Below are 25,668 nucleotides of genomic sequence, written 5' to 3' on the forward strand. Positions count from 1 at the left end.
TTCTAAGTGCATGTTACATAGCCATTTTCATGAAGCAAAGTTGTAGTCTAGTGAAACAGCCTTTAAATTGCTGTTTGTCCACAGTGTTATAGAAATAGCTTCATTATGTGACGCTAAATGTCATGATGAGTTTTGTTAAATTGAATGTTCTTGTAGTACATTAGAGAGTACCCCCTTCAAGTAACACAGTATTTTATCAGAATTCCAATGGACAGTAATAAGAATTAGGTGTTTTAATCTGGAACCATTTGGCTGCCAGCCTTGGAGGTATATAGTCATTTGTACTTACAAATTGGTTTGGAAATTAGTTAATTGTACTTACAAATTTTAACTTTATTTTGGTCAAAGTGTTTAATTTCCCTGGTGACCTATAAATCTGATTTTTCCCATACAGTAGTATCTCTTTAATCCAAGAGTTTTTATCCTTCATGTATAGAGTAAACTATAGAATAGTAATTACCAGCCAGGTGTGACATGGGTGGAAGATGAGGCAATGGGTTTGGGTTTAGAGTGAAATCCAAGAGAGATGCATAGCAACAATAGAAATGGTGGCTGGAACTTCTTGTGTCTGTGTGGGAGAATAATGTATGTAGGTTGAAAACTACAGTCTTTATGTAGATTACCATCTGTACTGGTGATATTTATTTAAAAGTATGTGAAAAATTTCAGATATAAGCATAAAAATCTAAATGATATATGTAGTTCCATTTTAGAACTTTAAAACTTTATTTCTTAAGTGGATGGTAGGAATAATCATTCAGGTTCTGTGCCTTGTGTGATTGATCTAATTTGTCATTTGTGAAAGTGTTACTTAGTTTCACTTCTGATCCAGCTGGCTTTATTATTTTATATATAGAGTTTAGCTTATTTAAAAATAAGTGTTGAATTATGTTTTTTAATATAGATGTACCCTATTATCTTGAACTTTCACTTATAACTGTGAGGTGTAGATAGTTGATTCTAGTGAAGAAATAGATACCACTTTCAATTTGAAGTCATAGTGTAGAGATGGTTTGTCCAAGTACATTAAAATGCTTTGTTATATTGTTGAAATATAGAATGTAGTTCCTAGAACGCTACTTTTGTTATACAAGAGAGCAGTTTTGTGAGTGCTGTGTAGTATTTCAGGATCAGAGTGAATATATATCAGCGTAAAGGTCAAGGATGTTCCTTGAGGTACAGTTGATGGTTTGAAAAGAAAGAAAACCTGCTTTTATGTTGGAAAATGTTCTTGAAATCACATTGTTAACCTTAATTGTCAACTTGACTGAATTTGGAATCATTTGGGACACACAACTCGGGGGTGTCTGTGAGGGTGTTTTCAGAGAGGTTTAGCTGAGGGGGGAAGATGGCACACCCTGAGTGTGGGTGGTGCCATCCTATGGATTGGGGTCCTGGGCTGATAGTAAAGGAAACAAAATAAAACAACAGAAAAGAGGCTGAGCACCAGGCTATGGACATTATGTGACCAACTGAGCTTCCTGCCCCACATCTTCCCCTCTTTGGTGGGCTGACTGCCAGGCCACAGTAGTGAGAATGTAACTTAATAAATGCAGTATCAAAATTTGAAATTAATGTAAGTGAAAAGTGTTGGAAACAACTTGATTCAGGTAATTCTTTTCAGGCATTAGAGATGTGCCAGTTTTAGTTTGTCCTTTTATCTACCTTTTCATGTGTTGTAATTGAGTTTTCTATGTAGTAGGAAGATTTATCATAACATTTTTGTAAATTTTCTCTGTCTCTCTCTCTTTTTGAGACAGGGTTTCTCTGTTTAGCCTTGGCTGTTATGGAACTCATTCTGTAGACTAAGCTGGCCTCAAACTCTTAGAGATCCCTCTGCCTCTGAGTGCTGGGATTAAAGACTCAGCTATTGTATAAGATTGTATAATCACTTTTTTTTTTAAATTATAGATAGGAAGAAAAGTTTGTTAAGTAATGTTGCCTTTTGGTTCAAGAGTGATGCTATTAACCTACCATCTGTATGCTAATATAACTGGGATTATAGGTATGCACAATCACTCTTGGTTTACTTGCTTATTTCTATGTTTTTCAGTGCTTTGGTTGAACCCAGGACCTCCACATATTCTAGGCAAGTGCTCCACTGTTGAACCACATCTCCAGGCCCTAGCATACTCATTTTTAAAAGGTTGAGCAGAGAATGAATCCCTTGGCTGTGAGAGACAGTTTCCATGTTTTACACAGTATACTTCTGTAATTGGTGTAGAGAGAGAGTGTTTATTTTTTATTTGTGTGCATGCCATGGCAGTTGTGTGGAGTACAGAGGATGACTTGCAAAGTAAATGGTTCTCTCCTTGCAACCTGTGAGGCTCAGTGGTTGAACTCAGTTCTTCAGTAGTGGTGGCAAGTGCCATCTCATCATCCTGTGTGTGTGTGTGTGTGTGTGTGTGTGTGTGTGTGTGTGTGTGTGTTCGTGTTAAATGCAGGAATATTCAAAATTTCCACTGGGCCTGTAAAGTGTTAGGCACTGCGTACATTTTGTTGTGTATTTTGTACAAGGTCAGATTTCTGAAGTCTACAACAAAGGACAAGAAGGCAAACTGTTGCTGGTATGCTTTTTTTGTGTAGGTGAAATAAAGTAGCAGAAGAAAAAGATAACTTTCCTGGCAACCAAAGTGCAGAGTAGAGTGATTCAATGTTGACACAGTGCTGCAGTAAAATAGTCCTAAGATCATTACATCATGTGCCCCCCCACATGAAGATGTTGATATGAATGAACCTGATCAAGATGTTAAAACATGGAGAGAAATTAGTAATAGTTCAAATGGAAAGATATATGGCAAATGGAAAAACTTCAGTTGTCTACAAACGTTCCTTCACTGGAAGCTGTTATTTTCCGCTAACCTCAAGTAAGGAACATTTCACTCTGTACTCTAGGTTAAATGTGTGTTATTTTTTGTCATTGTCAGGAAACATCATTATTACATAGGAACACCTTTAGTTGTATTCTCTATGTTTGGAGATAAAAGGAGTTTGGGTTAGCAACTTTTTTCTTTTTATTTACTTTTTCAATGTTGGGTCTTAACCCCCAGGCTCTGTGGATGTTAGACAAGATTTCTGTCATTGAGCTACACCCCTGGCCTCTCGTTGGTGTCTTCTAAGCCCTTCCTGCTAACTTCCCTGTTCATTGGTCCCTGTGTGGTAATTCATCAGTAATGAAAAGAGGTACTCTGGCTCTGTGCTTTTTGGTTTTACTCCTAGTCTTTAGGAGATTGTTAATTTTGTACACATCTGCTCGATGTATGTAAAGAGTTTAAGGCAGGGGAAGATTTTCGTTGTGAACTCCAAATCCCGTGTTAAAATAGAAGAAAGCTTTTGGAAGACATAATTTCTTTGTTGGCACTTAGTAGTTACTTTCTCTGTAGCCCAGACAAGTTTTGTACTTGTATTCCTGAGTAGTTGATTTCAGTCACCAGTTCACCATTACTGCCCTCCTGATTGAGGTTAAAGTCATCTTTCTTCAGTTTCAGTCGTATGTGTCCACTGTTCTCTCTGCATCTGTCCCACTCAGTCTCTGTGAAGTTTAGCAGTCATGTACCATCCAAAGCATGGTCAGAGCCATCCAATAACACACTGTTTACTTCACAGTGGCTAAAGTCAAGACTTTATTGTGTGATTTTTATTTCAATTAAGAATATCTTAGTTGAATAAAAAAAACCTATCAATTAATTCACCATTGTAAGTAAAAGTCAAGTATGTATGAATGCCTTTGCATCTCTTGTCCATTTCTGTTCAGCCAAATTTGCTCCTGTATGAGGGCCTTTTGTACTTTCTGTTTCTTTGCATGTAAACATATTTCTATATATGGCTCTATTATTGAGCTCTGTTTTATTTTGGAAACTTAAAAAAGCAATAAAATCTTAATGATTTCAAAGTATGTAGTTCAGTAGTGGTATAGACATTCACATTATTGTGGTTTGTTCTCTATTGAGTCTTTTTTATATGTTAATCATCCAGATTATCTCATAAAAATATCAGTTCCTTCCTTGGGCTTCTCTAGCCACCATTTTCCTATACCTTTCTTCCAGTAATAACATTTATAGCTTTGTTTATTGTTCATCATCTGAGACTAAAGCTCCACGAGATCAGCAGTAGCTATTTATTGTAACTTTAATGTTTGTATTCTCAGCACCTAAAGTAAAGCCCAGCAATACACTATTAAGTGTACCCAGTATGTATGTATTGAATGAATAGATGAACCATGAAGTCAATAATTTCTTCATTTTACAAATTATGTAAGTCCCCAAATTCTGAAAGTGTGGATTGGGGGAAAAAAACCTCTGAAGATTCACATTTGTCCTTTTTCTTTCATTGACCCCTTAACATTTTGAGTGTTGCTCAGGATCAAGACTTCAGTATGCTAGCTAAGCACTTTACTACAGAGCTGTGCTTCAGCTTTAAAATAGAACAAGATTGCTGTTTTTGCTAGTGTATTCATTTTGTTCATTAAGTACCTTTACATGCTCTTTTAATTAAAGAGGTAGGGTGAGTTAGAATTGTTTCTGTAAGAACTAAGTTGCTTTTTAAAAACAACTGTGTCTTCCCATCTGAAAGGATTATTTTATGAGTATAGGTGTTTTACTGGCATGTATGTCTGTGCACTCCTAGTATGTCTGATGCTTGTGGAGACCACAAGGTGTCAGATCTCTTGGAACTGGAGTTACAGACACTTGTAAGTTGCTTTGTAGGTGCTTGGAATCTAACCTGGGTCCTCTGAAAAAGCAGCCAGTGCTCTTATAACTGTTGAGCATCTCTCCAGTCCCTGAAAATATTTTAAAGCATGTATTATTATTTCACTGCAAAAGTAGCCTAAACAAATAAATACGTTGTTATTTTGAAACAGGATTATCTTATCTTCCTTCCTTAGCCTTCTTAATGCTGGGATTATGGGTATCTGTCACCATGACCAGCAGTAGTTTTTAACAATAACTTATTACATTCTTAGGCAGTGTGTGCTGTACACCATTCTAAACACTTTATACACATATAATGTCACTTTTAGGTATCGGTACTGGTATCTTACACTTTTTTCAAATGGGAAAACTGAGGCATACTGAAGTAAGTACTTCATACATTTGTGAAAGCTGCATGGATATTTTGCATGGAAATTTTCTGAAGCACATTCATGGCAGCAGTAAGATAATCTCTCCCTTATCTTGCAAATAGATATAGAAGCTTTTATAAGAACAAGCCTGGCAGTGGAATAAAACTTATTAGGAATTCTGATACTTAATTTCATAGGATCACATGTTTTCCAGTGATTAGTTTATGGCTCTTAATTGTAAGTAGAATTAACTGTCTCAACTGCCTAGTCCCAAATAACCACTCTGAGGCTTATATTAGTTGTAAATGCTTGGCCAACAGTTCAGGCTTATTAATAACTAGCCGTTACATTTTAAGTTAATCCATATTCCTTATTTACACTCTGCCATGGGGCAGTTCCTTTATTAACATGGCATATTCATCTCCTGTTCCCTCTGTGTCTGACTGGTGATTCCAGACTCTGCCAGTCTTCCCATCATATGTAGTTTGGTTTCCCTGCCTATATTTCCTTCCTGGAAGTGTTTTGTTAAACCAATTCGAGTGACAAATCTTTACTGTGTACAAGAGGATTATTCCACAGCACTTAATCTCTAAAATATAGTTTCCCTTTCCATGGAACATTTGAATAGATTCATTTATTATTTATATTGGTGTTTATTGATCAACTTTTCCTTTTTTGGAGACTCTTATTATAGATCCCTGAATGGCCAACATTCACAGTAGACCAGGCTGACTTCAGACTCACAGAGTTCCTCCTTTCTCCACCCCCAAGTGCTGGGATTAAAGGTCTACACCACCATGCCTATACCTGATCGTTGTTCAGGTGCTGAGGATCTATGAGTGAATAAAGTGCTTATTTAACTTGTGACTCTGAATTCTAATGGTGGTGGTGGGTGGTACATGTTCTTTAGAACTCATAAAGTAGGACATTAGAGTATGAGTGATGGGGATGTACACTTAAGGTCAGAACTCAAGGTGGTGGATAGAAATATTGTATAAAGAAGGGAATGTGGAGGAGATTAAGATGAGAATAGATAGGAATTGGGTGGGAGGGGAATGTAGCCTCTTACAAGGATCACACTCAGCTTTGTAAGTTGTAGTTTAGACTTTTGAGTCTGGAAGGCTAATATGCTTACACTTTTCTTGAATAACATTACTCTGTTGTGTAAAGAATAGATGGTAGGAGGGAGGAATAGAACCAAAAAGGAGGTCAGTTATTTGTCATGGTTTTGACTGTTGAGATACTTTTGAACCTTGCTGGGTTTGGCACATTTTCAACTTTTGGAGTTCTAAATTCCTTTATTCTTTCTAGGCATGTAAAGAAAGCTACTATTATGGTAGCTATAGGCACCTGTAATTAGAATTATTCCTGGAGACTTAGGTGCTGAACTGGGCAGATATGCTTTACTTGATGAAGTTTTGACATTAATGTACATTTTTTGGAAAGTTTTCTCCTAATTGCTTTTAGGTTAGTTTCTGGCACTAGAAGGGCTGAGGGTGCAGCTCAGTGCTTGCTCCAGCACACATGAGGTCCCTATGTTAAAAGTGCCCAGCACCACAAACAAAGATGTCACTAGAAAGGCAGCACTTTTAATATTTTCACGTATTTTGATGGTAATTATGGTGCATGCTTCTTGCTTCTGGGAGTTACCTGAGAATAAAGGTGGAGAGGTTTGTGACTAGCTTTGTTTGTTTGTTTTTTTCCAAGACAAGATTTCTCTGTGTAGCTCAGGCTGTCTTGGAATTCTGTCTGTCACTAGATTGGCTTGGAACTCAGATATGCCTGCCTCTGCCTCCTGAGAGCTGGGCTTAAAGGTGTGCGCCACCATTGCCTGGCTGGGGTTTGTTACTGTTTGTTTTTTTTTCCGAGACAGGGTTTCTCTGTATTGCTTTGGAGGTTGTCCTGGAACTTGCTCTGTAGAACAGGCTGGCCTCGAACTCACAGAGATCCGACTGCCTCTGACTCCCGAGTGCTGGGATTAAAGGCGTGTGCCACCAACACCTGGCTTTGTTACTGTTTTAAAGTGTGGAATTTTACTCTAAGTAGATAATATTGTATAAAGATTTTAGAGATTGAATAAAATGACATTGGAAAATACTTGAGTATTTATGGGAACAGTTTTCCTGGGGATTTACAAAATGATTTGTAAGAAATACAAAATGTTGGATTTCTATTTGAGTGTGCTATTGCTTTGCCTGATTTATGATTTCTCTTGATTAGATTGATATTATAGGAAGGATAATATTGTTAGTCCCAGGGAATCTATTGACTGATAGAACCCAAACTGGAAGAAGAGCAGGTGATAATAATCAGGACTAGGTGATAGGAATCAGGCAAGGAATTGGAGTAGACAGTTGGCACATTGGCATTGGGGAAATCAAGAGACATATGCCAAGGAGGGCTGGGTGCAAAAGGCTGTGCTTTGTGTAGAGACAGATGAGTATTTAGCATGTATCTGTGAGACCTGTTGGCAACCTGTCTTTACCTTTTGAGTTCCTGACCAGTTGCTAAAGTATAAGATCAAAGCTCATTTGAGTCAGTTCACACTCTGCATGTGGAAGCAGGCAATTCTGTGGTGTCTGACTGAGGTAAGTAGTGCAAAGGTTGGAGATTGGTCCAGGTTCCTGTGGAGTAAACCGTGCCAATTTCAGTTACTAGCTGTGGAAATCAAGGGTATACACATATTTTTGATCTATAAAAAGCACATTCCATTCCTCTTTAGTATTTTATTATATCTGGGTTTTAAAATATATCTTAAAGGTAGATGTTAGTTTTGAAGGCCATGTCACTGATGTTTTTTTATTTTTTTTGTAGTCACATCAGCATCATGAATGTTGCCTGACTTTATGAAGATAATAAAACTGTTATATGTAATCTTGAGCTCATTGATGCCTTACTTACCTCCCTCATATTGCTCCTATTTGCTCCATATCTCCTAAACCACCAGTTTCTTTAACAGTGCCTAATAGTTTTTTAATTAATAGATCCATTTGGTGGATCAAATAGCAAAGTTCAGAGCAGTGCATAGCCTGGTAAATAGCAAGTGCTCAATTTTAATTATCATTAACATTCAATTTATAAGTACAATTATTGTGATGGTTAACCTTAATTATCATCTTGATGCCTAGATTAGTAGTCTGGAGAGGATTAACTGGATGTATGGGGTGGTAATCCCTGCTCTGAGTATGGGAGGTACTACTATTCAGTGGGTTGGGGCCTGGGTGAAATAAAAGATAAATAAGAAGGAAATATTCTCTCTGCTGTAACAAGTCATTTGTCTGGCCAGGCATCTCCCAAATAATAACATGGAGAGACTTCTTATTAATTATGAAAGCTTGGCCTATAGCTTAGGCTTCTTCTAACTAGCTCTTATAACTTAAATTCACCCATTTATATTAATCTACATTCTATCACATGGTGTTATGTTTCTTCCATCTTGCACCTCCTGTTTCCTCTCCTTGTTTCCTAGTGTCTCCTGCTCCTCGATTCCTCCTCCTCTTCCTTTCTCTCCCCAGAAATCCTGCCAATGCCTGCTGCCTAGATATTGACCATTCAGCTCTTTATTAAACCAATCACAGCAATATATCTTCACATAGTGCACAAATATCCCATAGCATTCTGTTTCCTGGCTGTTGATATGAGCTGCTTTGTTTTGCCACACTGTCTCTGCCATTGTAGGCCAAAACTTCTGAAATTGTTTTAGAATAAGTGTTTTCTCCTTCAAGTTGTCTCAAGTTTTGTTTGTTTTGTGACCATGATATAAAGTTAACAAGCTTGCTTTAGCATTTATTTTACTTACCTATTTTTAAATCAAGTGCTACTTTATAAATTTATTTTAAATTACATTTATTTTTTTGGTGGGGGTGGGATGGGTGCATGAGCCTGCCATGGTGTGCATAGGGGTCAGAGGATAACATTTGAGAGTTGTTTTCCTTTTTCTATGTCATGGGTTCTAGGGATTGAACTAAGATCACCAGGTTTGGTAGCAAGCAGCTTTACACACTAAGTCATTTTTCCTGTCACAATTAAGCATTTAATTAAACAAAAAACTTTACCTAATAAGGATTATTCCCCCTACCCCCCAGAGCAAGCTGTCAGTATTCATTAAAAACAAAACAAAACAAAAATCCTACAATTAAAATACTTAAATAAAATGGCCCTTTGTAGTTTTGGGATTTTAATTTTCCTATATAAAATGTGAAGCTCTAAATTTTTTTTTTGTGTGTGTCTTCTAGCCAGATTTTCATGTGAATTTTAAAATACGAGACTTTTTAAAAATAGAAATGGGAGGAAAGCATTAGCATGATTTTATGAATATGTGATGAACTAAAGGTATTCTTACTAAAGTTGAAGGAAAAGTAAAAATGCCCTTGTTTCTTGTTTGGTGAATGGTTTGGGGTAATCTTAATTAGTATAGTATATTAAGTTAAAAACAGATAAGGTTATAGTAGATGAGGGAAAGATTTAAACATGAGAGACAGAAACAATGCCAAGAAAGAAAATAAATATTTTCAGAAGTTTTCGTGTATAATCATGGAGTTTACAAGTTCTCTCCAAAGGGTCTCAAGACAGATAAAACCAGTAAGAGACAGATAAATGGAGAATCTGGATGATCTAGATATATTAGGGGAGAGTTCTATATTGGAGGAATTGGCTTGTGGTTATGGAGGCTGAGAAGTCTCATGTTAGGCTATCACAGAGAGAAAAGGAGAAAATGATTATGAACAATTGGTGATTTGGTGATGTTCACCCACATTGATTGGGTCATTTTTTATCTTCCACACTCTCATCCCTGAGTCACATGGCAGTCTCTTAGACACGCCCACAAATGGCACTTTGGCTGCTCTCTAGGTTATTTTTTTTTTATTAAATTAAAAGAAAAAAAAGCTTATCTTCTGTGTATATGAGTGTTTACATGCATGTTTGTCTTTGTACCACATGGGTGCCTGGAAACAAGGAAAGCTAATAATAGGAGGTTGTAGGGCCAAGATAACTAGGTGTTTTAAAGGCATGTCCCTGGTGACTGACTTCTTTGAAATAGGGCCCACCTTGATAGCTCCATCTCCTTCCCATAGTCTCCTCAACATTTCAGATCTGTCAGTGGCTGAGAGCATTGATTATGTCTGAGTCCTGATGATCTAATAGTATCTGGAGATTGCCACAAACACAGTATAGGTTCTTCACTGATCTTTTGGATGTTTCTCAATCCATTCAAGGCAACATTCAAAATTATCTACCACACTGGGTTATTTGGAGTGTCCATAGATGTGGGGTGCTGCAGAATCTGCCCTGTTAACAATTCCCAGGGTGTACCCATGCTCTAGTCCTTGAAACAGTTTAGATAATGAGGTCTCTTGTGATAGGGAAGTGCAAAATCCTATATATGGAAAAATATTGTCGTAGGATTAAGGCATCCATAGAAATGTATTTCTAGACTCAGTGCTGACTTACTGAGTTTATGCTGCTAGGTGTTTGGTGCATGCCTCTCTGAGTTCAAGGCCAGCCTGATCTACAAAATGAGTTCCAGGTCTGGCAGGGCCACACAGTTAGACCCTGTCACAAACAAACACCCCCCCCCCCAGCAAAAATCAAACAAAAACAAAACAGTAAAAAAAAGTTAATGTATTTATTTGATCATATGGTAAATAGGTTTTCCAGATTTTTGTTTTTAGCTGTTGGTCTTGAATGCAGAGCCAGATTTAGCAGTGTTCTAAGAAGTCCTTGGTTGTGACCAGAGGATCATTGAGTTGTTCTTTTGTTGAAAATGACCTGGTTATGTTCTTAACTGATCCTTTTCTTGAAGTTGTTTTCATACCAGTGTTCTCTTCATACATGGAATTGATTGTTACTTAGTCTTTTATTTTTGCCTATTTCTTGCTCTGTCTTTTTCAAAATGGAGATATTTAGGAACAACAGATTATTAAAAGGTGGACTAATAATTTATTGGAGATGATTAGAATGATGATATTTATTTAAATTTCTGAGAGAACAAATTAGAATACTTTGAGTCATCTCTGATTTGTGTTTGTTTTTTATTCTGTACTTTTTATTTTTTTTGCCTGTATGTATGTCTGTGTATCATGTGCATGTCTGGTGCCCTTGGAGGTCAGAAGATGGTATTGAATTCCTTGGAACTGGAGTTACAGATTTAGCTGCTATGTGGGTGCTGAGAACTTAAGTCCTCTGAAAGAGCAGTAAACCCTCTTAATGGTTGAGCCATCTCCCTAGCCCCCTGTTATTGTTTTTCTTCCTGAAAAATTTCTTCTAATGTTTTTAGTAGTACGATTCTGGTATTAAGGTAGAAGCTTTGATATCCAAACAAGTCTTGGTTTTGACCTCCAAGACCCTTCATTTAATTGGTTATAGGATCTTGGGTTGAAAGTCTGGTAGAACTTTAAACATAGACACCTTTATGATTGTATACAAAGTTGTGCCTTCATTCTAACCTGTGTATCTCTGTGTGGCACATGTCTTTTTCTCTGTTTTTTTATTTTTTATTATTTTTTTTATTTTAACATTTTGACTTCTAGTTTTCAACCATTAGCCTATGATTTGCCTTTATCCAGTTTTCTTTTACATGTATTCTTTTTGACTTAGTGTTGACTTAGAGTTATAGATACATTTTTTTTATCCCCCTCCAGATATTTGTTTTCCTGTTTAACTAGTGTGTGTTAGTGTGTGTGGGGTTGTGGGGGTGTGTGGTGTTCGAGACAGGGTTTTTCTCTGTAACCCTGGCTATCTTGGAACTCACTCTGCAGGCTAGTTGGCCTCTCAGAGATTTGACTGCCACTGTTTGCCCAGTATAGGGATCAAAGGTGTTGGCCACCACTGCAAAGCTTAGTGGGGCTTATTTTTAATAACTGCTTTTACAGGCTCATCTGCAGTCTTCATCATCTCTAATATTCTGTTACTAAGAACTGATTTTTGTTTTAGTTATGGGAGAACACACTCACATATGCATATTATATGCATGGTAATTGTTGGATAAAGAACATTCTGATTTTTATATTTGGAGGTGTTTGATTGTATCTTTAAACACATTCAGACTTTTCTGGCAGTTAAGCTACTTGGAATCAGTTAAATCCAATTTGTTATTTAAATTTGGAAGACTGTGTTTATTTAAGCTTAGTTGAGATAGATCTAGAACAGCTGTTAGTCTATGACTACTTGTACCCCACTACTAAGGAGTTACTAACCTGATGGTTATACCCCGTGCTTCACATACTTTTAGGACTTCCTTCTCTTGGTGATAAAAATGAATACTTACCAGACCTGTGTTAGATATGCTTTGTCTGTGCATAGTAGTATATACCTTTAATCTCAGCCTTCAGGAGACAGAGGCAGACAGATCTCTGTGAATTCGAGGCTAGCCTAGTCTATATATAAGTTCCTGGACAGGTAAGGCTAAAGAGAAATAGCCTATCTCAAAACAAAACAAAACACCAAAAAAGAATTATTCTTCTTTCAGGTGGTTCTTATTTTCTGTGGTGGGATAATTTGTTCTTCATATTCAGGTCATTACTTGTCAAACACTCCAGATATTATAGCTGTCTTCCTCCTGACAACTTTGTCCCACAGGTCTTAAATGCTTGACCTCACTGAACTCAGCTGTCTAGGTTGCCTCTTGGAAGTTGTTGGTGTTTGGAATAGAATTCACCTCATTTGTTGCTTTGTCCAGCTTCTCATTATTAGGGTAGTTTGTTAAATTTACTTTGTTTTTATTTTGTCCTAGCCAGAACTGGATATTGACTTTGCAAGTTGCATCCTTTTTCTCCTTCCCTTCCTTCCTTCCTTCCTTCCTTCCTTCCTTCCTTCCTTCCTTTTTTCTTTCTTTGGAATTAGTGTATATTATGGATATCATGCCATTTAACCCCCAAAATACTTCAAAAAACCTGTCTTTGAAAAGTCAAGACCTTCTGTTATATAACCACAGTATTATACTAAAGAGAAGTAGCAAGAATCCCTCAATGTCATCAAAGACTGATTCTGATTTATTCCAAATTATTTTTATACATTTGTTTCTATCTTAGTTGGGTTGATTTTTCCTCTTAATTTTGTTTCTTTGGAGGTTTTGCTGTAATGTGATTATGCAAGGTTATATTTAAGTGTACATGTAACATTTGTCAGGAGAAATTTTATTCTGGGTTATAAAAGAAATTTCAGTATTTGAAAGGATGCCATACAACCCATATTCTTTTGCTATATAAGAATTAAGCTGTATAAGAAGTCAGTAACAAAAATAGGTCCTGGGATGTACTGACTGGTAGGTACTGCTTGCCTAGTATGTATGAAGTTCTGAACTTGATCCCCAGCACCACAAAAACAACAAATCAAATGATCAAAATATAGTTGAAAAATCTTCACTATATAGAAACTAAATAATAGTATTTAAAATAGCATACGGATCAAAGAATAAATTAGAAAGAATGAGGAGTGAAAATAGAAGTGGTATATAACAGAATTTGTGAGTTACCTGCGAGGCAGTACTGAGAGGACATTTATAGTACTTAATGCCTATAACATTCACCCAGGACTAGCTGCTGCTTCTTTTTCTTCCTTCTCCTCTTCTTTTTTAAATCTACTAGCTGTTGTTGTTTGAGACAGGGCCTCACTATGTAGTTCTGGCTGGCCTGGTGCTTGTTTTGTAGACCAGGCTGGCTTTTAACTCATAGAGATCCACCTGTCTCTTCCTCATGAGTGCTCGGATTAAAGTTCTGTACTACCATATACTGTAAAATGAAATTGTAGTTAAAATGTTTCCTCAAAACAGTTTTAGGCCAAGATGATTTCATTGGTTAATTTTGACAAAACTTGAAGGGGGAAATGATACTGATTTTCTTTTAGTTATCTAGAAAATTGAAGACATATTGTTTTCCCACTCATCTTTTACTCTCATAATCATAATAGATACTGAGTGGAACAGGTGACAAAATTGGCTTCTATGGTGATAATTTTTACCAGCAAAAACTTGATAATGTGAATTTGTTCAACCTAGTAAAGTATATCCAAGACAAACCTACATCAAAGTCAAAAGCTTTTTTGTGTGATTAATGCCACCCTTAAAATAAGTTGTTTTTTGTTTTGTTTTTTGCTTTTTTGTTGTTTATTTTTGAGACAGGGTTTTCTCTTCATAGTCCTGGCTGTCTTGGAACTCAGTTTGTACACCAGACTGACCTCAAACTCACAAAGATCCATCTATCTCTGTCCCCCAAGTGCTGGGATTGAAAGTATGTGCTACAAGGTCTGGCAAATGTCACCCTTATGATAATTTTAAAAGTTTATGAGAAAAATGTTAGTGGGAGATTGATTCATCATAGTGGTTAGGACTAGTGAGACAATTTATTTACTCATTCATAGATATTTGAAAATAATGGATTGTTTAGGACTAATTAGTTAGAATTAGAAGGGCCTTCAAGATGATACTAATTCAGTCTGTTACCTGTTTGCTTGTCTTTATAGGTCAGTATGGAAATCCTCTAAATAAATATATTAGACATTATGAAGGATTATCTTATAATGTGGATTCATTACACCAAAAACACCAGCGTGCCAAACGAGCAGTCTCACATGAGGACCAGTTTTTACTTCTAGATTTCCATGCCCATGGAAGGTGAGTAAATTTATTGCTGACAGTGTCTGAAGGAACTTTTTTTTTTCCTAATGGAAAGCTTCCCATTTGAAAATTCATCCTCCACTGGAATTTTGTATGTACATTTAAAAATGTTGTCTTTTAAAATGGATTGCCCTATTATATATTAAGTATTTTTGAATTGTAAATGTGAGGCTCAGTCTTAGATGCTTGTAAAGGATAGCGGGTAACAGGAAGTTAGGAGTCTGCAGAAAATGTGAGGAGACATAGACAGGTAAGACATACTTTATTCACTAGCATTCAGTTGGCTAGGTATTGAGATGCTGGCAAGTACTTAGGCAGTCGTTGGTTCATAGGGGACGCACACACAGGCATACACTCTGTCGTGCTACATAGGCCACATAGAAGTAGGGACAAGTGGCAGACACACACAGGCAGGCTGATAAAAGAGAAGGCTCTTGCCTGTGATCTTAAGGCCATATATCACACAAAAGTGACACTCTGCTAGAAATAGTTATATAACAGATGACATCAGTGTTTACTTTTGGGGTTCTTGGATATCTGGTGCCAGCCATTTTGTGCCAACTCTTAGCCCCTCAGATGCTGGATGTCAGTTATGCTTTAGCTAACTCATACCTATCCATATCAGCACCATGTTATCTAAACATAAGCTAGCCCTTATGGCTCCCTGTTCCCCTCAAATCAAATGAGTCTGATTTGATAATAGAATGATGTATCTTTTTAAAAAGATCTTGTGATTGTCTTTCCACTTTTTGTATGCTTTGTGTTTAATTTATCTTTTCTAGTACCAGTAAAGTAGCTAATTGTTTGCTATTGAATAAGTCACTTAATCTTTTATTAACTCAATTTTATTAGTTCTGTAATAAGAGAAAATTAATTATTAAATGACTGTTCTGTTCTCAGTGTTTTACTGGCAATTTCTTGAAAATTATTATTGTTGTTGTTGTTGTTGTGTGTATGTGGGTGTATACATGACATGGTGCACATGCAGTGGTTAGAAGACAACTTTGTAGCATAGTTTCCTTCTACCTTTATGTGGCGTTCAGGCATCAGGCTGTCAGGGTTCCACAGAAATTGCCTTTATCTTCTGAGTTATTCAAATACCCTTCACATGTATTTTATTATTAGTCTTCTGTGCGTGCGTGCGTGCGTGCGTGCGTGCGTGCGTGCGTGCGTGCGTGCGTGCATACACGTGCTTGAGCAAGTGTGTCCGTGGTAAAATACTCTGACAAAAAGCAACTTAAGGGAGGAAAGGGTTGTTTTAGCTTACATCTTCAGGTCACAGTCTGTCACTGAGGGAAGTCAGGGCAGGGAGGCCTGCTTGGTATTCTACCCACCCTAACCTCCAGCCAGGGAACTCACTTCATATCCTAAGAAGTACGGCTGGAACCATGGAGGATGCTGCTTGGTCGGTGGCTTGTAGGCTGGCTTACACTCAGCTGCCTTTCTTAGATAGTTCAGGAACACCTACCTAGGAGTGGTATCACCACAGTGGGGTGGGTCTCTTCTATCAATTAATAATCTAGATAGTTCCCTACAGACATGCCCACAGACCAATTTAATTTAGCCATTTCCTTAATTGAGTCTTTCCTCTGAGGTGTTTTCAGTTGTGGCAAGTTGATACTTAAAAATAATCAACACACACACTCAGGCAAAGGTAACTATGTTTCTAAGATATAAGCAAACATAGGCTCAGGGAAGTTAAATAACTTCCACAGCATAGATTTTAACCAGACCTGGATAATGAAAAACTTCACTCCCCTTCCCTCTTTGTGCTCTTGTCAGGCACTCTATATGGCTTGCTGTAATTGTACTTTGAACTTACTGTACTGGTGTTACCTTGACTGAAACTTGTATTTAATTCCTAGTAGATTTCTAACCTTCCAATCTGTTCTCATTAATATTATTATGTATATGGCTACAATGTAGCTCTTCCCTAAATGCCACCATATCCTCTTTTGTGGTCCTGGGTATAGGACCAAGAGACTTGTAGCTGCTGACAAACACTCTAAAAGACCCTAAATGTTTCATTTTTCCTGTCGGCTTACAGCTTACATGCTTTGAAAGCTTTCCATTAACAAGTTTTAGCCATATTTTAAAATTTGCCTTTGAATTTTTTCTGTAAATTAGGCATTGCTTATTAGTCTAAACTAGCCTCAAGTGTCTTTTTCAGCCAGAATGGTCTTCTGAATACCTGAGGTGCATATACAGCTTGTTCTTTGTGGCACTTATTTTACATTCTGATCATCTTTTAATGTGTAATTCAATTTCTGCCTCTTTTAGACATCCTTCCCATTGTTTTTTCCATATATATATATGTATATATATATATATATATTTTTTTAGAAGCACTCTTATGTACATATCAATCCCCCCATTCCCTCACCTTCCCATCCTCCCATGCTTCCCACCGAACCCCCCAACCCAACCCCCCTACCCACTCCCCAGGGATAGTGATGCCATCTATGTGGGTCCATCAAAATCTGTCACATCATTTGGGGGAGGGTCCAGGCCCTCCTTCCCGTCCTTCCCCATTCTTTTGAACTTTTAAATTCTTCACTGTTTCATTGACATTTGATTTGTACTCTCATCCTTTCCGTGTATTGTATTTCTTGCCTGTTTTTCTTTTTTAAAATTTGGTTTGTTTGTATGTTTGTGCACCATGTATGTGCCTGGTACCCATGGAGGCCAGACCTGGGCATTAAATCCCCTGGAACTAGAGTTGCAGGTGTTTATGAACTGCTGTGTGGGTACTAGGAATTGATCTGGGTTCTGTGTAAGAGCAGCCATTGCTCTTAACTACTGACCTGTTTTTTCAGCTTATTTTCTATATATGTGTTGTTTTTTTCTTCACAACCAAGCACCTTGTTATTTAGTAGTATTCAGTGTATTACACATATTATCTAAGTGATTTGAAAAGATGTTAATAGATTAATCAAAAGATTAATTTGAAGATGTTTCTTTACATGAAAAGATTTAGGGCTAGCAGTTTACCACACTAAATAAATTTTTATGACTCTTAGTTTTAGATATTACTAAAATTATCCATTCTTTATTAGCATCATCAAATAATACTATCATTAGCCTTTTTTACTTTAGTAACCTCTCAAAATAAACTTACTGCTGTGTTCTCAAATATACTTACTGTTGTATTCCTTATTAGCAAAAGATTTCAGTTAGCTGCTTTTGGTTTGGATGTCACATTGTTGTATAGGTAGATTTTTAGTGTATAAATTACGTATTTTATTTTTGACAAATCAAATACCTAGTTCTTTTGTGTATGTGAGTGAGAAAGAGTTATGCATGAGTACCATGCAGGTATGTAGTAATCCAAAAAATAATTTGATTGCTGGTTAAAGGCAACCTCATTTAAGCACTGGATTATAGAAACATAAACATAGATTAATAGGAACAGTAAGGTGTGCAGAAGTCATTGTGAAGAAGGAAAATAATATGGTGTTTTAGAGATTCAACACTGTAGAAACTTACAGTGTGAGAACTTCCTGTTGAGGTGATAGTTTGATGTTACTTCTTCCTTTCTTTGAAGTAGGAAATACAAAGTGATGAAGTTGTGTAAGAAATTATATATTTCTTACTAGATATATTTTCTCTGTCTTGTAAGAAATATTAAAATCAGGTGTGATGATTGCATGACTGTACTCCATCCCCAGTGCTTGATAGGTTCAAGCAGGAGGATCTCATGTTCTAGAACAGTGTATTCTATCTAAAAAAGATCTTGTCTCAAAAAACCAAAAAAAACAAATTGGATATGTATCTATGTACAGATTTTGGGGATAAAAAGTAACTTGTGTTTAATTTTTAGAAATGATCTCTTGTATATTTGTCAGTGAGTACATGATATTGAAGACTTTGGGTTACAGTTAGCTGTAGTCACATCTGTAAAATGTGCCAGTCTTAGTCATTGTGGCTAGATTACTTACCTATTTTTTCAACCTTTTAAAAATATCAGTAAGAAGCTGGGTGTTGGTGGCGCACACTTTTAATCCCAGCACTCGGAAGGCAGAGGCAGGTGGATCTCTGTGAGTTCGAGGCCAGCCTAGTCTACAGAGCGAGTTCCAGGACAGACTCCAAAGCAATACAGAGAAACCCTGTCTCAAAATACAAAACAAAACAAGTATCAGTAGGAGTTTATCTTATTCACAAAATAGGGCCTAGTCCCTCAGTACTAGATATGTTTACTTAAGTAAATTATGGAACATGTTGAATATAGCACAGTTAGCTCAGACACATAAAGAATATGCTTGTATAGCATTATGATTAAACAATTATTACTTAAATTTTGAAAAATATCCTATTCCCTATGTGTTTAAGTATTAAAGTCCTTTTTGTATTTCTTTTATAACTAAGCATATGAACAAACTTTCAGCTTTGCTTAATATTAAGGGTTTTTATTTTTATTTTTGTTTTTGTTTTTTTTCTGGGCCAGGCATAGGCATGGTGGTGTACTCCTTTAATCCCAGAGGCCAGTCTAGTCTACATAATGACTTCCAGGGCAGCCATGGCTGTGCAGAGAGACCTATCTCAAAAAAACCAAACCAAAATAAAACTCTGTGTGTGTGTGTGTGTGTGTGTGTGTGTGTGTGTGTGTGTGTGTGTGTGTGTGTTTTCAAGCCTAAGGGTATTTTTCCCCCATTTTCTTTTAAGGCATGGTCTCATATATGTTAGGCTGGTCTTGGCTGAACTTGCTATGTAGCTAAAGATGACCTCAAACTTTCAGTTCTCTTGCCTGCATCTCTCCATTGTTGGAATTATAGGAGTACACCACCACACTGGCTTGAATCCAGGCCTTTGTGCATTCTAGGCAAGTACTCCACCAACTGAGGTATATACCCAACCCACATCTTTGTTTTTTTGAGACAGGGTCTCACTTTGCATCTCAGAGGGGCCTAGAATTGATATAGATTGTGCTGGTCTTGCACTTGTGGCAGTTCTCCTTCCTTAGCCTCCAGAGTTCAAGAATTATAGGCATTAGCTACCCTGCCTGGCTTCCAACCTCAAAGTTAAAAATTCTACAAAAAGCTATTTCTCTTGAAATAAAGTTAAAAATTTGTAGAAAGTTTTATTTGTGCCACTACTACAGTTGTTGAAGAAAGGTATCTAAAAAGAATATATCAAATAGGTACTAAGATAAAATACATCAAAAGGTAATTTGCTTAGAAATAATAAATTTTCTGGATTTCTGAAATGGCTTCATTTGGACAAATGGAATTACTTACTTAGTGCTGTATTTATGTCAGTTATTCCTTTTTCCTTATTTGATTACCTTTTAAAAATTGTGTTCACATGTGTATGTCTCCCCTTGCGAACTTGAGGTACAGAGCCCGAGTCTTAGGTTTTTACATAGATAATGGTTGTAGTGAGAGAAAAAAGGAAGGAGGGAATACAGAAATATTCAGAATATACAGAAAGGGCAGATGTATCATATTATAAGACATAGAGTTTTTAATAATAATTTCAGATAATACGTGCTTCTCAATTCTTGTCTTCATGTAATAGTGTGTAATGTACCAGGAACTGTTTTTCTGTATTCCTTTTAAATACTAGCCATTGACATGTTGCATCCTGCTATAACTATTATACATTCCTGCCTTAATTATCATGTATCCATGGCTTGACTACCATGCATTTTAGGCTTCTAGAATACCAATGTGCTATAATCTCCTAAGGAATTTAGTTGATGTAGTCTTTGTAAAATGCAAGTTTAATCTCGTTTAGGTTTTGGTCCTGCAGTTCTGTATTCTGTGATGTAATATTTCTGTAGGTTAGTTTGGGCTTTGATTCTGTCATACCTTCCTCCAGCAAGGCCACACCACCAATAATGCTGCTCCCTATATGTGCATTTTGGAGATCAAACTCAGTTTTTTTTTTTTTTTTTTTTTTTTTTTTAGTAAGACTTGTGTTTTAAGACCCCTTACCTGTTGAACTATCTTGCCTTTTTTTTTTTTTTTTTTTTGAAACAAGGTCTGTAGCACAGCTGGCCTTGAATTAATGGTAGTCCCCCTACCTTTGCCTCCTGAGTGCTGTTTTGTTTAAGTTTCACTTATGTAGCTCAGACTAGCCTGGAACTCACTATGTAAGCAGCTTGTCAACAAGTGCAATCTTCTTACTTCAGTCTTGTAAGGGCTATGCTTCTTTTGTGTCTGTGTGCACATAGGTGCGGTGTACATCCATGTGTATGACCATGAATATGGAAGTGAGAAGACAACCTTGGATGTTGTTCCTCAGGTTCCACTTACCTCTTTTGAGGCATGTTACTCATTGGTCTAGAACTTGCCAAGTAGGCTAAGCTGGTTGACCAAGGAGCCCAAGGGATCCTCTTGTCTCTGCTTCTTAGTGCTGGGATCACAAGTATGTACCATCAGTCCCAGCCTTTTCTTTTTACATGCATTCTGGGGATTGAACTCAAGAGTTTGGTTGTGCAAGCCTAATGGGCCACCTTTGGAGGAACTATTTTTATTAGTTCTGTGGTGATTGTAGGAACCCAGTTACTTTTGGTTTGGATAATTACTTCCTTACAGTGTGATATACAAACATATTTTGCTTGTCCCTACTAAAAGACAGATGCCTACATATTTGACTCCTACCTTTTTTTGTTTGTTTTTAAAGTTTCACAAATAGCTTAACCTCATCTGTCAGTCTGAGTGACTCTTTCATTTTCTTTCTCTTGAAGCCTTGGTTGATATTGGATCCCAGATTGAGACATAGAGTATACAACTGCTTTACTTCTTTTAGGTTCCCACTATTGACTTATTCTTTTCAAATTTCCCACCATTGGTTATGCTCTTTTAGTCAGTCCTTTAGTTTTGGCTTTTACCAGATGGCCTATATTTTGCCAGTTAGGGCTCCCCCATGTATCCAAAGCAGGGGAACTATAACTTGATATGGTGCTAAGGTCATTGGCTGGCTAAAGATAGCTGGTTCAGATTCATAATCTGGTTTTATTTGAGTGATATTCATGTTACTCTTTTCTTTGATTTATGAAATTATTAAACTTAGGTTTTCTGCTTAATTTGTGGTAATTTTTGTCTTTGTTTTCAGTCTGTAGAGCCCTAGAATTCCTGTGGATGATGCCTGGGGTGCACAGAGCTGATTCTGTCTTCTGCTTCTGCAAAACTGTTCTGCTTATTATTTATGTATGTGTATGTGATGCATATTGAGCTTCTAAAAGGTGATTTGAAGAAGGATTTTCCTGTTTCAAAAAAAAAAAATGCTATTGGACTAGTGAGATGCCTCAGTAAAGACACTTGCTGCCAAGCCTAATGGCCTAAATTCAATCCCTGGGATTGAAAGCAAGGAGAGAACAGACTCTCAAAAATGTCTTCTGACACCCACATATGTACTGTTGCACATGTGTGCTCATATATACACACATACACTCACAAAAATAAATGATATAAAATGTAATAAAAAAGTATACTAGTGAAAGTAAACTTAATAATCAACTCATAATATTTCATGTTCATATTGACAGCTTGTCTTTTTTATTTTTAAATTAGCATATAAAACAATGGCTTTGTTAAAACCTTTGCATATACACTTCATGTGCATTGCTTATATTCACTCCCATAATAGTAATGGAAAGAAAACATAGATGGAGAGATTATCTCAAACATCTTTATAAAGAGAGAGAGGAAAAGGAACATCTGGAGACATCAGGCATGTCTCTTGAATACGTTGTGATTTGAGTGAGAAATGTTTTTCATAAGTTTATAATATTTGAATACTTGGTCCCAGTTGGTGGCTCTGTTTGGAGAGGAATTGTTTTGCTGGTCTAGGTCCTTTGCATTCCCATCAGTGTTAGAGCTGCCTTGTCAGTGTCTACAGCAAAACTTCTATTTTGGTGGAGACTGCTGTATCTCTAGATAATTTGGAAAGTTGATAGCTTTTTGAAAGGAGTGCTAAGTCTTCAACTCAGGACCTCACGGCCTAAGCCCACTGTGCTTAGGACAGTTAAAACTAAGCACACATTCTACCATGCTGTATTTTCAGTCCAACAACACTATTTAGTCTTCAAATTCCGAACCTGATACCTCCATTTATTTAAGTCAAGTTTCTTTCAACAATTTTTTTTCTAAATACCTTTCAATGTGGAGACATAATGTATCTTTTATTAAAGTTCCTCCCAAGTACTTTAAAAAATATTGTTGTATAGAGAGTGGACCATCTGTCTTTGGGTCATAGCATTTGTGGTGTTGACCAGCTGAGAGAGAATTAAAACTGCACAATGTTGAGAAAGGCAAGAAGATTTTTGTTCAAAAGTGTGCCCAGTACTACACTGTGGAAAAGAGAGGCAAGCATAAGACTGGACCAAATCTCCATGGTTTTGTTTGGGAGGAAGGCAGATCAGGCCACTGGCTTCTTTTACACAGATACCAACAAGATCAAAGATGTCACCTGGGGAGAGGATCCCCTGAGGAAGTATTTGGAGAATCCCAAAAAGTACATCCCTTAAACAAAAGAGAGGATCTTCACTGGAATTAAGAAGGGAGAAAGCTGGGCGGTGATGGTACCCGCATTTAATCCCAGCACTCAGGAGGCAGAGGCAGGTGGATCTCTGTGAGTTCAAGGCCAGCCTGGTCTACAGAGGGAGTGCCAGAACAGTCTCCAAAGCTACAGAGAAACCCTGTCTTGAAAAACCAATAAATAAATAAATAAATGAAATGAAATGAAATAAAAAATAGAAGAGAGAAAGGCAGATCTGACAAATGGGGAACTAGACTCCCTTAAAATAGGTGACAATGGTGTATCTGGGACAATATATGAGGCCACTGGCAGTGGGTCCAAGATCTAACACTAATGCAAAAACTGACTTAGTGGAGCTCATTCTATATGGAGAGATAACTTGCCCAGCCTAGACACAGGGGTGTGGGGGTGAAGAGGTGCCTTGGTCCTGCCTCAACTAGATGATGGGACAGACTTAGTAGATTTCCTAGGGGAGGCCTTACCCTCTCCATGGAGAAGATGGGAGGAGGGGGGAGTATAAAGAATGGGAGGAAAGGAGGGAGGGGGAACTGGGATTAGAATGTAAAAAGTGGATTAATAAAAAAAATGAACAAAAAAAAGGGAGAAAGGGCAGACCTAATAGCTTATATTAAAAAGGCAATACCACTCTGCCTTATTTAATGTGTATTATAATTTAATGCATACACCAAAATTCAAATTATAAATGCCTAACAATGTTTATGTTAGATAGTTCTGATTTAAGTACAATTGACTTGTATGTAGTAAAGTGGATATGATCATTTTTTAAAATAACAATTCCAGTTACATAAATACTATCACTACTCTCCCTTTCTCATGTTAAGGTTGTACTTAATTAGTAATGTTCTACTTTCCACAAAGATAGGGATTGTCACTTCAAACCTGTTAAATGGTTTTATACTCTTTGATTTATATAACTGAGCATTTGAATATGTTTAAACACTGGAAAAATTCTATCACTGTCTCAGAAACAAGACTCACCTGTGTTTCAGTTTGTGTTCATTGCCTGTTACAGGCAATAGTTAAACATCAGAAAGCAACTGTCTGTGCCCACATCTCTCCTTTCTCTGTTTCCAGTGGTCGACCACTAACTCTTCTGTTCTTATCTCCTCTTCACTCTTTGCTCTCTCTTTCCCCCTCTTCCTCTTCTGCATCTCTCTCATCACTCCCGCTCTCCCTCTCCCACCTGTAATAAACTATGTATCTCTTGTTCTCACTTCTAGTCTTATGCCTTCTAAAAAATATTTTTAAACTTAAAATAACAACAGCCAGGGCTATATAGTGAGACCCCCATTAAAAAAAACAAAACCCCCATTAAAAAAAAAAAAAACAAAGCAAAGCAAAACAAACAAAAAAAAAAACAGACAAACTCTCTTTTTCTCCTCTCTCTCAATGGGATTTCATTGAATTTTATTTTTCATGTATTTGGTGCTAGATACAAAAACAGGCTGGTGGGGTTTGTTTTGGTCTTGGTATGCTAGTCCTGTGTCCTCTAACTCTGTTAAGTTCACTATTTCTGTTAGTGTCCAATAGATTCCTTAGGATTGTCTACATAGCTGATTTTTATGTCATCTACACCTGAAGGCATGCTTATTTCTTTGTTTATACATTTGAGTTTATTGTGCTAACTGGGACCTTTGTTCAGTTTTGAAGAGAGCAGATGAATGCAAGTGTGTTTTTATTCCTACCATAGGAATGGAATGATTGGTCTTTAAAACTAAAATATATTGGAAATATTTTGTTACGTTAAGGAAGTTCTGGCTTGACCTTGTTGTTAAAAATTTCTATCTAGAGTGAGTGCTGAAAGTTTCAGTGCTTTTTCTGCATGTAATGAAATGATTGTGTGGTTTTCTTCCCTTCAAACACAGTGGATTACATTGCTTTTAAATGTAAAACTACCATATTCATGAATAAACTAAATTGATCATGTAATACAAGAAATAGCTTAAGGGTTGAAGAATTTCTCTGGGTTATGGTGTGATGGCAAAATCCATCATGACAGGGAAGACACAACAACAGGAGTAGCTCATGACAAGTGATGGCAAGACCACCAGGCTGCTTGCTTGCACTTCTACAGACCGGGAAGCTGAGAGGTGGCCAGAACCTGGGCTGGGCCTCAAACCTTAAGGCCGGGCCCTCAATGACTAAACCCTACAACACAAAGATTCCATAACCTCCTAAAACAGTAGCCCCACCAGAGAAGCTGTGGGTGTGAGGCACATTTTTCATTCAAACCACATGATTGGTTTTTTATATTGCCATTTCCTTCTTGTCCTTTCTCTTGTAGTGTGTTTTATCCTAGTTATGCTAATGTGTTCCATCTAATTCAGAGGTTCTCACTGTGGGTCTCAACCCCTTTGGGAGAATAAATGACCCTTTCACAGGGGGTCATATATTCGATCCTGCATATCAGATATTTACATTATGGTCCATAACAGTAGCAAATTTAAAGTTATAAAGTAGAAATGAAATAACTTTATGGTTGTGGGTCACC

At 37.0% G+C, this 25,668-nt stretch overlaps 1 protein-coding gene across 1 annotated transcript in view; it reads left to right on the forward strand.

Moving 5' to 3' along the window:
• Adam10 (ADAM metallopeptidase domain 10) overlaps positions 1 to 25,668 on the forward strand; it is a 110,846-nt gene that overhangs the window by 10,510 nt on the left and 74,668 nt on the right. The window contains exon 2 of the mRNA XM_027411222.2: positions 14,522 to 14,672. Coding sequence (XP_027267023.1) covers positions 14,522 to 14,672 — 151 coding nt within the window. The remainder of the gene's footprint in view (positions 1 to 14,521; positions 14,673 to 25,668) is intronic.

Source organism: Cricetulus griseus, chromosome 4 (assembly GCF_003668045.3).
Source record: "Cricetulus griseus strain 17A/GY chromosome 4, alternate assembly CriGri-PICRH-1.0, whole genome shotgun sequence".
NCBI classification, from domain to species: Eukaryota; Metazoa; Chordata; class Mammalia; order Rodentia; family Cricetidae; genus Cricetulus; species Cricetulus griseus.